Source organism: Trematomus bernacchii, unplaced genomic scaffold (genome assembly GCF_902827165.1).
Source record: "Trematomus bernacchii unplaced genomic scaffold, fTreBer1.1, whole genome shotgun sequence".
NCBI classification, from domain to species: Eukaryota; Metazoa; Chordata; class Actinopteri; order Perciformes; family Nototheniidae; genus Trematomus; species Trematomus bernacchii.
Window position 1 is genome coordinate 1,165,514 of NW_022987710.1, and position 15,977 is coordinate 1,181,490.

Consider the following 15,977-nt stretch of genomic DNA (forward strand, 5'->3'; position numbering starts at 1 on the left):
GCTTGAATGACACACAGAGACCAATCGAGAGCTCTGATGTATGATCTGTATGACAGTGGCCATGTCTGCAGGCCAAATCATGTAGACAGCCAGTCACCCTGTGTGAGGCAGACCCACATTTGCGCAGCGTTGCGTTCACAATACATACAAAAAAATTAAAAAATCCTCAGGCCAGCAGGCCACTTAACAGGCCTGGGATCATTGTCCACAAGTTAATCGATCGCAGATGGCGTCGTGGTCGCGGACGAATAAAAAAAGAAAACTAAATGGGTGGCGTGGGAAACCCTGAACGTGTTGTTTCAGTTCCTGTTTAGTCATATAGATGCATCCGTTTACACAATTGCAAAGGAGTTGAGAAGTCCATTCCTTCCAGGTTACCTAATCATTACATTTTCTGTGGTATATTTATCGGATGTCATGAAATAGGCAGTTAGAACTAATAGATACTTATTTTGTTTTTTGTTACAAATGCTTTGATCAGAAAAGAGACCTATGACTCACAGTTTTGATTCGGAAAACAGGAACCAATACATATTTTATAAAATATGTTTTAATCTTGAATGAAGGATGTAGGGTTAATGCAAATATGGGTAAACATTTGAAAAAACACAAGCAGTCAGAAAAAGTCTTTATGTTTTTCAAATCAATTTTTAAGAGAAAACAAAGACAAATTGTATAACTGTCTCCTGTTATCAAATCAAATCAAATCAAGTTTTATTTATAAAGCACATTTAAAAGCGATTTTTGGTCAAGCCAAAGTGCTGTACATGTAATAAAAACACATTACTACAATCACAATAAAAGACAATAAATTACAACAGATATAATTTAACATTAACATTCCATTACAGTTAAATGTAGGGTAGGTAAGAATGGAGAAACCAGCTCGAGTGCGCTAGAATTTGAAAGTACGCAGCCGAAAAAAATCTGCCCCTTCCTTCAGACTTCCTTACAGAGCCCCTCCTCCAACACACACAAACGTGCACATGACCAATGAGGGCACGAGATAAGTTTGTGCACAGATGGAAGGCTGACAGGCAGGTAGGCCATCCAGTTATTTTAACCAGGCCGATTGGTCGTGCTTTGTACAGCGCCACGGCTTCCACAGATGAAATGTTTTTATATATATATTGTCAAAGCATTTCATTTATTAATTGCTATCGGGATATTAAGAGCATTCCATGGAATATAACAAAAAGTGTTTCTGAAGTGAACCTACCCCACCTTTAAATGGGTAATTTAGCTTTATTAAAGTCTTTTAACGGTAATCATTGTTTTCAAGCGTAACTCTTATAATGCACTGTCCCAATCAATAAACGAAGCAAAACCATCAAGCTGGGCTGTACGGATAATGATATCAAACCATACACCAATACAAAATTGTTTATGACTGTGTGTAAAAGAACTGGTTGCAAAAAGACACCCGATTTTGTAGAAGTCTATGAGAAAATGTTCAAACTTCACACTTAATGTAGTACCCTCAGTGAAAGTGTTCCTAATGAGTTTATGGCCTCAATATTTAGTTTTAAGTCTTTTTTTTACAACATGATGTTTATTTGATCAAATTTAGTGTAAAACAGAAAATAAAGCAGGGTATGACTTAGGGCATGGCTACCTTATGATTGTTACAACTTTGAACCCTGAACTGTGTTTCAGTTCAGTCACGAAAATGAATTAGGGGTTACGTTTTGATTGGCTAAAAGTAAGTACGGTGTTCGGTCTCACTAAGCTATCCCTTTTGTTTCAAATCATTTTTAACTACAAACCAAGAAGGCAATTGCCAAAAACCAAGATGGTGTCGGCCAAAATGGCAAACTTGAGGCTTCAAAAGAGGGGTCAACATTAGGTGACGCCATGTTCTATGTTCGCTACTCATATTGTCTATGTATCTATCATGGTAAATACCTATGGTAACTGCCCATTTTGAGTTGATTTTAGAATACAAATTGAGAAATACATACAGTTCATGATTAAAGATCTACAATGTGATTATAGCTTTTACAGTTGAAGTGCAGTCTGTACTGGTTCACTGTATTGAGTGCTTTAAAATGAAAACTACTAAATGGGTGTGGTTTGTGCGTGTTTCAGGCGAGAGCGCATTCTTTGACAGTTCCCCTGCCTAATATTTAACCCACATTTGCAAACCTTTGTAACTCTTAATGTTTTGGCGGAAAGTGGTTCATCCAAGCATAACAAAACATTTCTAGATCTTTGGCAAAGAGAGTTCTTTCGTATGGTTCAAACCCCACTGCAGTCAGCATGTCGTTGTGTCCCTGGGCAAGACACTTCACCCCAAATTGCTCCTGTGGGGATTGTCCACAGTATTGAGTATGTAAGTCGCTTTGGATAAAAGCGTCTAACAAGTGACATGTAATGTAATGTATAGAAAGACTCACTTTCCTGCTCAGCAGAAACATGCATAGTCATTGACTTGCTCATGCATTTGCTGTCACTGTCACAGTGAGTATTCCCAGAAGAGTTAACATGAAACCAACATGACACACCAAGGTATTTCTCACATAGCATAGGGACTTTACACACAACCAGTGGTTTGCAGCACCACCCCACAAAAATAGAAGCATAGTCACAGGAGAATCCCCTCTTTACAGAGAGGCAGGCTTTTTTTGGAAACTAATAGACTTGTCCAGGAAGGGATTGAAACCTGAAACGTGTCCAACTGGTCAATCTTTCAGAGTAGTGCTCCACATGTTTATCAGCTGCCTGCTGAGTAGGGGTGAGAGGCTTTCGGTATCTAATCTTCGGTTTTGATTTTTATTCTTTGGGTCATTATTCAAAATCAATTCTGGATTTAGTACAAATGGTTCCCTTTTTTCAGGATTTGCTCCAATCCGCAGTGCACCAGAAATGGGGATATGGCAAAGTATGGCATAAAAGCAGAGTTAATTGTTATTTTTTAAATAGTTGTATCAACTGATCGCAAAATGTAAATCCACAAAGAAATACCTAAGACAAAACGTAATTATTAAGACTTGACTTACGGAGTACATTAACACTTAAATACGTTTTTCACTTTTTTTGTCAATTCTGAGTGAGTTCAAAAATAACATATATATACACAAATATAAAAATGTCTGCCTGTAACAGAAATAAAACCTATAGAGCCACGTGCCTTTTTTTCTTTCTCAGATAATTAATCAGGTAATTCCAAGATAAATTGTACACAAAATCAACAGTTTAGGCAAAAGGCTGAAGCATCTGTAGATATTACATAGCTACAAACCGTTTCAGATTACACATTCATTTACTGTTAATAAGAATGATTGATTGGTTCTGCTTTAAGGAGCCAGAAAGAATCAAACTAATATCACATGACAGCGTAACACTTATTCTCTTAATGAGCACACTGTGTGAGCATACCAGACCAACATGTAACTCAAAAGGTGGAATTCATCAATCTCACACAAACTTTATATGCTTTAGCCACATTTTTTAACATCTATCCAATCCATTATCAAACTCTTAGAGAAGTGAAACAGCCATTGTTTTGGACAACGACTTCAAGATGTCAGTGAGCCAAGGCATGATATTCATTGTTCCGAAACAATAAGGCTTTGTACCAATTAGCAAAAGAAAAAATCAAAAACTTGAAGCAGATTACAACTTTTTATGCTCTGATTTGTATACTTCATAAAACACAGTCATTGTGTGCAGCGTTGACGGTTTAGTCTGCAGTGATGACATGCTGTCTGTCTTACAGTGCCCTCAATGAAATTCCACCTCAAAGGTCTTTTCCACTGAAATCTGAAGATGTCCTTACATGGCTGATCGCAGCATTCACAATCATTTACCAAAATATAACAGGGGAATGGAAAAAGGCTTTCATTGTATAATAAACAATAGTCGGATGACTTCAACTAAATGCATCTGGATAAAATATGATAGATATTATAATATTAGCTCCATCACCTTAGGGAAACCCCACCTGAACTACATGTTGTTTGCGGCAGTGAGCGGATGAACAAACACAAATTTCAAGAACATAGATGGAAATATTTACTTAATGTTTGTGCTCATTATAAAACACAAATAGGTGTGTCTTTATAAATATATATTCATATAGCTAAACATACTAATAGAGAAAGGAATAGAGATTTAAGTTATATAATATATTTTATTATTTATATAGAGTTAATGACTTCTTGTTATGCTGTTGAACTGTCTGACAAGCACTTTTGATGAAGCATATTGACACCTTGAGTAGCATGAGTGTGGGAGGAATGAGTCCTTAAAGCCTGAAATGAGTTTCATCTTAATTTAAATCCATTTACCACATCCAGTTCCCTTATCATGAATTCATTGTTTTGAAAATAGGTTTTTGGTTAGATGCCTGAAATAAGGTCTGTAGTTAACACAATCTTAAGAGATTTGTCTAGAATGTTTTATTCTACGACATAAAATACATCAGTAACCCCACTGGTGATTATCTGAAGCTTCTGTCTTCTGTCAAACAGCGGTTGCTCCAGAGCTTATTTTCGGCAATACTCTCAAATCCCAGTGCTTTTGGTTTTAGGCCCCGTGATGCCAACTTCCATGCGTCCTACAAAAATACATCATCACTGCACCCCTCTATGGACACTTTAAATCTCATTCCACATTTTGGTAACGTTTCTATTAAATACTTGCGAGTAGACTGTTTTTTATTTAGTTATGTATAGCCTTGACATTATTTCATCTCGAGTCATGTAATCCATTAGCTCCTCTTCGGACCATTCAATGCAGATGCAGAATGCCTGGTGAGAGAGCAAAATGGAAGAGGATCCATGAGAAGATTAGATCAAGACAGACAGGAAAAGACATTTAAGTAAATGGAATGGGGAAAATGCATTAAATGGAAAGGACAGATGGGTGGTGGCAAGAGAGGGAGAGATTGAGAAGCCTAACAGCATCGTGAAGGCAGGGATGGAGGGACTGTGTCGGGCTAAAGAGCCACAATATAGGAGATGGAGGGAGCACTTGGTCAGTTTCCAAGATATCGATTTACAAATTAGCATTAGTGTGTGCGTGAGTGTCTCTGTGGCCAGAGGAGAGGTGGGGGATGGGGCATGTGAAGTACAGGACCAGTTAGTGGTCCACAATCGAATTAAGGCCCCGTCCACACGGAGACGAAAACAAACCGAGGTCGATATCAAAAAATTCTTCCGTCCACACGGAATCGGCACAAGAAACGTGTCCGTCCACACGAGACCGCTCGACCCGCTGGAGACGCTGTAGTACATATGCCGGGCCTGTAAGTGGCGCTGTACTTCCGCCACAAAAGCAGCGAATAAGACCCCCCGAGCATGGTTGCAATGGCTACCTGGTTGCCCTTCTGGTCATTCTCCGCGGTGGATTTAGCAGCTAAATTACTATATTTGATCAACATGTAATTCTCCATGTCCACTTGTTGCTGATGGTTGTGGTAGAGGAGCTGTAGATGTTGTACTAACATCTGTAGCATGGTCAGTAGCGTCTGGAGCACGAAAGCAACCCTGTGATCCGCCATTGTTGTTGTTGTTGGCGAAACACATCAGCAATGACGCGGGGGTGAGCAGGAGAGGTGGGGAGAGGAGGGGCTATGGCGTCATCGTTATCAGGAAATGATCGTATAGGGCGTGCACACAGAGCCGTTTGGCCCCCCCCAGAGCGCTTCGTCCGCATCTACCCACCTTGGGAGCCGTTATCACAGGGCGATCGGATCGGGCTCCGAATCCGCGTTTCCGTGTCGGCCTCGTGTGGACGAACCGTCTATACGATAGAGAACGTTAGCGGATTCAACACGTTTCGTCTCCGTGTAGACGGGGCCTAAGTCTGAACTGACAAGCAGGAGTAATGATGCTGGGGCCCAAACACAGAGAGCTGCACTCCCAGCCTCGCAGCAGAACAATAAGCACTGTATGCCACAGCGCTCACTGGCATCAATATCAAGTACGCTGAAATATAATTTAGCGGGATACAATCAAGGCGGGATTGTGTTATTTATGGAGCCCCACAGAGCTCAATATTAATTAAATTAAATTAAATTATCATATGCAAAAAGTGTAATTTATATAAATGTTGAAATAATGATTCACTCAGCTAGTTATTATGTAATAATTCTTTATAACAATTTTAGTTATAAAGGTAATGTTTTTGGTTTCGTTTGCTATTCTGGCAGCAGGATTTTTAGTCAATAGAGGGCGGTGCAAGGGGGTTTGTTAAAATAAGTATGATTGTATAGAAGTCTATGAGAAAATCACCCTTTTTTTCAGTTGTTTTAATACCTGAGTAAACATTTCCTGACGAGTTTCTGTTCTCAATTGCTAGTTTCAAATATTTTTCAATATAGTCTGGTGGTCATTTTGTAAACAGTATATTTTAGGGCGTGGCTACCTTGTAACTTTGCTTTATTCAGCACATAAACAACACAGATTAGCAGTCGGCTTCTCAAATGTGTCAGCACTTCCAAAAGCACACAGTTCAAACCAGATGCAATCGCTACTGTAATAAATGACCTCACTCAAAATGAGTCCCTGAATGTAGATTTTTGTTGCAGTAAATTGGAAACTTCACTACTGTGTGGAAACACACATTAAGCAATCTGAAACAAAAGATAGTGTTGAGCAATCATTTATATGAATAGGACTAAAACCAAGAACCAAAACACATCAGCTAGACGGGGGGCAGCACCTGTTTTATGTCCTGAATGAAAAATAATGTTGAGCATTGTGGAGCAGGCGAGAAACAAGAAACAACTTCCTGTGAAAATGACTCACTTTATTCTACTGGCATAGAAACAAGAGTGTGCCTTCTGCTGTCCATCAGGCGTCATTGCAGGCTGGCAGGAATTAACAGGAGGTGGTCAAAGCCACAGTGAAGCCTTCCTCTTTTTACATTCTTGTAATAGCTCTTTGCAATCACTTGTTTTTCTCTAAGAAGCAGAACGAGTGTCAAGTATAATGGTATCCCTGCAGTCATCCTGCCTGCACACTTTTTAAAAAGTATCAACATTGAAATCACGCTTAAACTGAGCAATATAAAAAATCAAATGAATTCATCCTGATTAACACAAACAGATTTATGTCTGCAGGCCTAGCAACCTACATTGATAAAAAGAAAATCCTATAAAGATTGATAAACAAAAGAAAACAATTATTAAAAAATTAGATTAAAAAAACAATCTCAAACAATTCTCACAAAATGGAAAATAAAAGGCAAGCTTTTTCTTAGTTAAAAAATGATTTAATTAATTCTCATATTAAATGAGATTTTAAAAAGTAAAATCTTTTTTAACTCTTTTAACCATCCTATGTTTTTTTTTTTTAAGTTAAATCTAATATATATAATTATACCTGTTAATGTATGGTTGTTGCCATGGATATGAATCATTCCTCTCTGTCTCTGTGTCTGTCCAGGTGTACACATCCTGATTGCAGTCGGCGCAGTGATGATGGTGGTCGGCTTCCTCGGTTGCTATGGCGCCATCCAGGAGTCCCAGTGTCTGCTGGGAACGGTGAGTCACATGTGAAGGTTTTAATTAGTTGTAATTAGTGGCCCAAAAATAACCAAAACCAACTTCAAGCTGTGAAGATACTTTTCACACATTATTTAATGTTTTTTTATTCTCATTTTCTATTGATACAAATGTTTTTTTCACAATAATCAAATGAAATTGTGAGTTTAATTTTTGAAGGAACATGCACGAGTACACTGCTCCACTGATTATCTGGGGTCATTTACTTGTTAGTAAACATGGATGTAAAGAACACTGGATTTGAAATACACTCAAAAGAGTAACAGTGATTCTTAATTCATATAGCAGAATTTTTCGAGAGAAATCTCCATTACCTTTGTAAATCATATTGTCTATTTAAAAAGTCAAAACCTTTGTTATCTGACTTGTTGAAGGAGTAATGAGATGTTTCTGTCCTGCAGTTCTTCGCCTGCCTCATCATCCTGTTCGCCTGCGAGGTTGCTGCTGGAATCTGGGGCTTCATGAACAAAGACACTGTAAGACGGGAGGTTCACATATGCATGCTACATTGAGGCTCAAATACAGTTCAATTGCAGGTGTATAATGAAAGAGTTAAATATTATGAAACAAATTACTAAGTTATTCTGGTTTATTAGTATTGCAAATGTCCACTCTGTGGGACGAATAAAGGTGTTCTGATTTAGGCCTGAATTGCCAGGTTTAAAGGTAGAAAAACATCGTAAAACTAATAATATCACTGAAGAACTTCTTTTAGTTTAACAGAAAATGTGAAGTGAAAAGACGGTGAAATGATTCTTAAAACATGTTCTATGTAGCACGGCATAGATCCTACTGTGTGTCCTTTAGTGTCTATTAATCCTTCAAACTAATTAGCGACTTTCCTGAAATCAGCTCAAAATGAATTGACTGAATTCAGGGAACACATGGTTTAAAGTTCCAGGCTGACCTCTTTGTTCCTGTCTCAGGTTGCCACGGAGATGATCAGCTTCTACGACTCTGCGTATGAGAAGGCCATGACCTTCTCAGCGTTACCAGGAACAGAGAAGGACAACAAGGAGAAGGACGCCGTCAACGCTGTGCTCCGGGTCTTCCACGAGACGGTAAGAACAAAACGAAATGACTCGAAGATAACTCATTCATTTTGAAACACAGGATGTACTTTGACAAAAGACGTCTTCGTTTCATTTTAGGCTTTACAATCAGGGTTTTAGCATAGTATGTATTTCAATGGGACCTCTTAGTTTACCCAGGGCTGCCAACCCTCACGCATTGAGCGTGAGAGTCACGCAATCAACCCATATCTCACGCACTCACGCCACACATGCCTTTCCTCACGCTAAGTTTTCGTCCAAAATAAATTTATATAAATATAAAAATAAAGTGAAGGAACAGCAAACCGAGCGGTCTACGAAATGAGACGGTCTTCTGGCTTAGTTCAGTAAAGTTGGAACGATATTGGGAGATTCGGATTTCACGGATCAATAACTCATGAACAAAACGTTATTCAGACACAAATGACGTCTCCTAAGAAACGTGGTAAGGACAACGAACTACAATCACATTTTGATCAAAAAAAGGCAATACGCGCCGTCCTCCGAGCTGGACACGTTACATTGGTCTCTATCCGCAGCCGGAGAAGAAACGAGTGCTCAGGGACCGTCTGCAAAGTGCAACTCCGAAAAAAGAGAATTAAATAATATTCACTATTATACAGCTTATTACTACCAAACTCACCACACACATCAATAGTCTCCTGGTGGTCATACTATAGCAAGGAGTTTGGAAGAATATGCTTTTGAATAATTTGGGGGAATATTTATAATGTAAATCTTCAATAAATGTGGCATCATCTTGAATAACTTTACTATTATACAGTATATTTCTACCAAACTCACTATTTGCATTGTTGTTGTTAGCATATGGTTAGCTAGCTGCGCTAACGGATATTAGAAGCTGTTTCTAAAACAAGGAGAGGGAGAGCTCTGTCCTGTCAGACTGAGAGAGATAACTACAGCTCAGTGAGGTAAGGGACTCTGAGTGTTTAGGATAGTTAGTTTAGTCTAGTTATCTCAGTGGGTCTCAAACGTTTTGGTCACCATTTATGAGAATAAATGAAAAACAGTTATGAAATACTATATGACAGTAAAACAAGAATACAGTTTAAAAGGGGAGTGATTTGTAAAATATCCATAAAGAAAAAGAAAATCTGTTTACAGTTCTGTTTCATATGGATGTTGAGAGATGTATCCATAAATTCATTTTGCTCTCAAAGTGCACCAGATTGATGCTTTTAACTTCAATATTTAAAAAAAAATCTTCCAGGGGGAGCATGCCCACGGAGAGGAGGTGAGGACCCCCCCACTTATAAAATAGCACTTGATTGTAAGAGTCGCGGGTACACTGTGTATGTGCGTACTCCACTGTAGCGCCCGGTACATTAATGGGAAACCCTAGTTTGTACATGTTCAATACATTTGTAACACTGTACACATGGACGTTTCTTTTTTCGGTTCACCAAAAAAAAAATCTCACTCCAAGCTGAACTCAAATGTTGGCAGCCCTGGTTTACCTATTACTAAAACACACTTCTCCTGTGCACTCGTCCTTCTGCGCAGTGATTCAGTAGGTAGGTTTAGTTTCTGTAGAAAGAAAATATATGCTGAAATAATATTTGAAATACTTTTCTACGTCCTATATCTCCCATTCACACCAGAACAATCTAGATTTACAAATAGAACTACTTCAAAAATAAATAAGAATTGACTATTTTGGGGTGAACTGTGACTTTTTTTGAGTTCCTAAGCGGGGGAAGCTGATTTGTGTAACTATTCTTTTTCTAAATTGTTATTTCAAATGTTTTCTTTTGTAAGGATATAATTAAGTCTCCTAGATAATGTAGAAATATAGATTTCTGATACGTAAATTAAGATTTTTTAAGTTCGCCGTGTTTTAAGTTGGACCAGATCATAAAAGGAAACTACCGGTAAATGCAGGTTAATAATAGGAAATCTGAGGAGAAGTGTGAAGAATAGAACCATAATGAGAAGCTTACTGTGTGTGTCTCTGTGTTTCAGCTGAACTGCTGTGGTCAAGGCAAGACGACGTCTATCCTCACACAATTCACAGACTCCGTGGGCCTGACTAAGCTCTGCCCCGCCGCTGGAACCCCAGTTGTAAGTGCCTCCGTCCTGCCTGCACACTGTCTAAGGCCCCTTTCTGTTGTGTTCACATTGTAGCTGGTATAAAGATCTCAAGCATATCAAATATTCAAAAGGTTACACCTACCAAGTCAACATCTAGCATTATTCAGAAGGTTTGCGCAATACCACTTCATCACAGAATAATGTGTCTTGACCTTAAATTAAGACTTTCTCTGAAATATTTGAATATAAAATATTTGGAATGCTTAAAGAGGCCCTCTTATGCTTTGTTTGGGATTTCCCTTCCCTGTAGTGGTTTGTGTGCATGTCAATGGTCTGCAAAGGCTCAAATCCCTGTGTTCCCTTCAGAGGGAGTTTCTCTCCCACAACAATTTAAAGGCGCTCATGATTCAAATAAAGGCTATTTGTGGATTTAAAATATGCTAATTTACAGACATCTCTTTCTCAATGCAAATCAATGACACAAAGTCTTTTTGGTCCCAATCACATCAACACAGAAGTTGTAGTTCCCCCGTTTGGCCACAAGGAACATTTTCTGCAAATCCTGGGGGCGTGAGTCAGGGGCCTGAAAAGGTTGAGAAACACTGAAGTAAAGCAATCTTTTGATGGAAAAATAAATAGAACATTTAATTCCAACAAAATGTGATGTAGAGAATCACTGAGGGCTGCTATAATGTTGTGAATATATCTGCGGGGGGGGGGGGGGGGGTTTAATCTGTATTCACACTGTGTGCTGCACCCCGGGTTAACCTGATTTCTTGGCAGCACATGCACATTACTGGAATGACCAAAGTCTGATCCAAGCCTCCCAGGATGCCAGCATTGTAGTGTGTTCCGTTTTCTGGAACTGGGGTTCTCCGGGCTATTTAGCCAATAACCTTTTAAAGGAGCAGGGAATTTATTTTGGTGCATTTTCTTTAATAAAGTCAAATTGCTGAAACAATAATAGTCTGATGATAGGGTTGAAGTCACTGGCATCCGTGCTTTAAAGTGGCCACGCCCTGTCAAAGCATGGATTTGCCTGCTTTTCCCCTTCTGAATAAAAAAAAGAACAAATGAACCCAAACATTTCTAACCAAAAAGCAGAATCTGTAATCCTGCAAGTAATAGACCATTTTTAGAAATGTAACCTTTATATGATTATATATTTTTGTATTTTACTATGAGGGAATACAGGTACTTTTTTCTGTATTCTGATTACGTAATCCTGCTACATGTAATCCGTTTCTCCCCTAGCCTGCACACAGCACATGTGTACATTTGTTTGGCATACGATCTGATGTCTGAGGCAGTTGGTGTTTCTCTAGGAGTCTCTATACTGTGTGTCGCTCTGCTGCCCTCTAATGTCTCACACAGTTTGCTGCCTTCATTTAAAGCACATTGTGACAGTTCAAGACAATAGAATTAACCACAGTTGTCAGTAATGAAAAGCCTGCCTCGGTTTCAAAAGTGATCAGGAATTACAAGTTGTAAATGTGGCTCAGTTGTCATTTTACACTCTGTAATGTCTGGTGTGTGATTGGACAGATTGGTAGCAACAGTTACTGAAGGGGCGTGGCTTAGTGAACGCTCTATTGCCCATGTGAACAACTTCCGTATTACCTCGAGCTTGAGCCAGACGCTGAATAAAGCCCTGAACTGATCACTGTTAGGTGCGGAGCTGAGGAGTAGTATTTAAATACTCAGCCACAGTCAATTGTTCTACTTGCAGATATGATCAGATCTTAATGACATGTGTTGATGGTTTCCTCTGCAGGGTTGCCACCAGAGGATCGATGAGCTGTTCACAGATAAGATCGGCATGATCGGCATCGCCGCTCTGGTGGTCGCAGTTATTATGGTGAGAACAGAAAGCTGCACATCACACCTCAAAATGTTATATAACATATTGTATTGATGCCTGAATGTATCTAAAAGAAGACAGAAGACATTGTTATACATTCAAGTTTAGATTCACAAGATTATCTCATTCGAGGACACAGACACCAATTTGGATGAGCACCCGTCTTAGTGAACATTATGTTAAAATGAAAGGCCTGTATTATACAATAATATTTAAAATATTGAATATATTAGCATATTTAAAACATTTAATCTAACCACTGCTTGTGTTTGTGCTGGTCCTCCCAGATCTTCGAGATGATCTTCAGCATGGTGTTGTGCTGCGGGATCCGAAACAGCCCGGTGTATTAAAGCGAGGGGCCGGCAGCCCGCTGGAGGAGGGAGGACCCCCGCGTTTCCGCCTCGCTCTTTCCCTTTTTTCTCTTATAAGCAGGAAACGTCACGTATTATATTGCTTGCTGGATTTAGTCCGCTCTTTGAGAAGACAGCGTAACACATCCTCCATTGAGCATTTGAATTACACTGTCCATTCTTTTGTTGTCGGTTACACATGCTGGTTTGCATATTGGACCCATGCTACCCTAACCTGATATGTAGATATTATATCACACCAGTCACCAGTCCTGGTGCATTAATACTTTAGTGATGCATTAGTTGTTTACTGCTTCCTCGCGTATGAACATGCTCTTATATTCTTGGTTTTATGGATGTTTTTTCACTGTTTTATGTATAAACTGTATATAAATATATATATTAACAGTGCTTATGACTGCCTCAGCATGGAAATTGTATTACAGCAGATCCTTCTCCTGTATTCTTCCTGCACTCTGCTTGTTTGTCTCGCTCTAGACTGAACCAGATGATGGTGTGTGTTCAGCACCAGACCACATTGTGTGGTGTGTGCAGGAACTGACTAAAGAAGGAATTCTCAGTTCATCTTGGAAGCTGGAACCAAAGTCAAAGTGACCCGATGTCTGTCATGTTGGACCTGTGGAGTGTTTTGTCTTTGGCTGTCTGTCGCTCATCATGTGTCCAAACTGCCTGAGTGCTAAGTTGTATAAAACATTTATGGAAGGGTAATACAATTGGATCAAATGAAATCAAGTAATGTACGTTCAAAACACACTTTGGCTTGTTTGGCCGGCTCGGCTTATAAATCCTCACCTGCATCTCAAATGTAGTGAAAAGGTTTCATATGAATATCATGAAAGTCTGCATATCGTTTGTATAATATGCTTAGCAGGCAGGAACATGTCACCAGGCTTTTGCTGCTCTGAGAAATCATTAGTTCACCTTTAGGAATTAGTTTGATGTAAGTGGATACAATTATTACAAATTATACATTTAAAAGGTTTTATACAACTGTGCACTTATTTGTGAAGGCAACGTGCTTAATGTTATAATCATCTCTCTGACCCTCTATGACCCATCACATTTAAACTAAAATCAAGTTGGTGGAAATATCTGGTTGAGTCTAGTCCGGTCTCATGTGACCTGCTGTGTCATTGTACTATCTCTCCAGATACTACCCTTATCATCACCATCAATCAAACTGTGATATATATGGAGGCCCATTCCTGCCAGCAAAAAAAAAAAAAAAAAAAGTTAACCAGCCGAGACTCCGGGTATTTAACCTGAAAAGATGAATAGTTCCAGCTTCACTCTGTTACTTTGTTATTAATCCCTTACCAAGAAGTATTCAACTATCATGTTGTAACGTCAGTCTAACAAATTGATGTCACGGCTGTTGGATTGGCTGTTTGCTGTTTACAGTGGTAATATGTGTACTATAGGGCAGGTCAGTGACATTGAAGGCATAGTTTGGATGTGTTTAGTGTTGTTGTATGAGAAGTCAGTAGAGTGGAGGGTGTTTGGCAGACGCCCAGTTTGAATAGAACAAAGTTACAGTACAGAAGCTAAGCTATCTACTGCTGTGGAGCTGCAAAACATTTGTTATCCACTTAAAAGAAAGGCCTACCTATTAAAATCAAAATAAGTTTGGCTATATTTCTCTTGACCTTGCCTGCAGATGGCCCATTCCAACAGGAAACACCAGACTCCACTGACAAAAACGGTTATTTTGGCCTTCAGAACATGGGAGTTTCTTAATTCAGTAGTTTATTTCTGTTATTGTGTGACGTTGGTACGTTTACAAAGTCACACAAGAACACAAACTAACTGATACAGTTGTATAGATGCAGTTTTTGTCAATGGAGTCTGGTGGCTGAATACAGCGTCCAGTTCAATTGATATTGACTTTTTCAGTGGGGCCTCCATTTTAGAGCACTAAAAAAGGTTTTGCTTCTCAAAACATGGGGGGTGCCAACCACCATCCACTGGAAGTAGGATAAGAACCTCATACAACCCTACTTCTAACATATCCAAACTATCCCTTTAATGTTAGTGTTGAACCACAAATCAGTCATAACTGCCTGCTGGAGTTCAGCCAATCAGAAAGCCCCACCTTTAAGTGAACATGCTGTTTATTTGGTGCAGCAGGGTATGTAGCTGGATACTGTTCTGTCCTGAGGTCTGTTCCCACTAGCTCCTGCTGCCGCTGACACTAACACACACCTGCACACATCCATCACACACTCACATCATCTTGTGTAACCTTCCATATTATCACAGCTTTCCTCAACCAAGTAAAACCTTGTTAACATCTCATACTTAAACCAAGAAACAGTAAAAGTGTCTTGTAATATTTACAGCTCTGACGTATTAATGAAATCATGAAGGCTGTAGAAAGACAATGTATGCCTTTTTCTTCTTCTTGTATTGTGATATCAGTGTTTGGTACGTTGTCAAAGGAGTCTGCGCAGAGAGGGGGAGATTCGGTGCCAGTGGTGAATAGTGACCTTCAATAGTTTCTCCCCAGAAATCATTGGACAACATGACAACAGCCACCAGTCCAGTATTCTGAATACTTCTGTGTTTGTCAGGACCTGCTGTCCATGTTGCTGCCTTTTTAAAAACAGGAAGTGACTCTCAGGATCCTCTGCCACTGAAATCTCAACCCCTCTCTCTCTTGTAGACTTTGGTTTGCCCAAATATAAAGGGATTAAATGTATTTTACAAATAAACAATCAGGTTGTCTTGTCTTTTTGGGGGGGAATTCCTCCTATAAAAAATGGGAACTAACACAACAATTACAGGGATGGAAACAAATGTGATTATTATTATTATTATGTATTTATTTCAACAAGGACCATGCATACAAATACATTCATCTCAGAAAAGAGAAGAGATGAATTATGCCAGATTTGAGGTAATAGCTCATTTCCATCTGCAGTCTGAACCTAAAGGATATCTCATATCTTTTTCTAACTGAACACTTTGAGTCAACTTGATATCCCCAATGGATTTCAGCTGAATGACTCATTCATTACATTACATGTCACTTGTTAGATGCTTTTATCCAAAGCGACTTACATACTCAATACTGTGGGCAATCCCCACAGGAGCAATTTGGGGTGAAGTGTCTCAGGGACACAACGACATGC

At 39.1% G+C, this 15,977-nt stretch overlaps 1 protein-coding gene across 1 annotated transcript in view; it reads left to right on the plus strand.

The window, feature by feature from the left end:
- LOC117491101 (CD81 protein-like) overlaps positions 1 to 15,560 on the plus strand; it is a 40,509-nt gene extending 24,949 nt beyond the window's left edge. Inside the window, exons 3-8 of the mRNA XM_034140951.1 lie at positions 7,392 to 7,489; positions 7,912 to 7,986; positions 8,437 to 8,571; positions 10,546 to 10,644; positions 12,389 to 12,472; positions 12,763 to 15,560. Of these exons, the coding sequence (XP_033996842.1) occupies positions 7,392 to 7,489; positions 7,912 to 7,986; positions 8,437 to 8,571; positions 10,546 to 10,644; positions 12,389 to 12,472; positions 12,763 to 12,825 (554 nt within the window). The 3' untranslated portion in view covers positions 12,826 to 15,560. The remainder of the gene's footprint in view (positions 1 to 7,391; positions 7,490 to 7,911; positions 7,987 to 8,436; positions 8,572 to 10,545; positions 10,645 to 12,388; positions 12,473 to 12,762) is intronic.
- Positions 15,561 to 15,977: the final 417 nt, after the last annotated feature.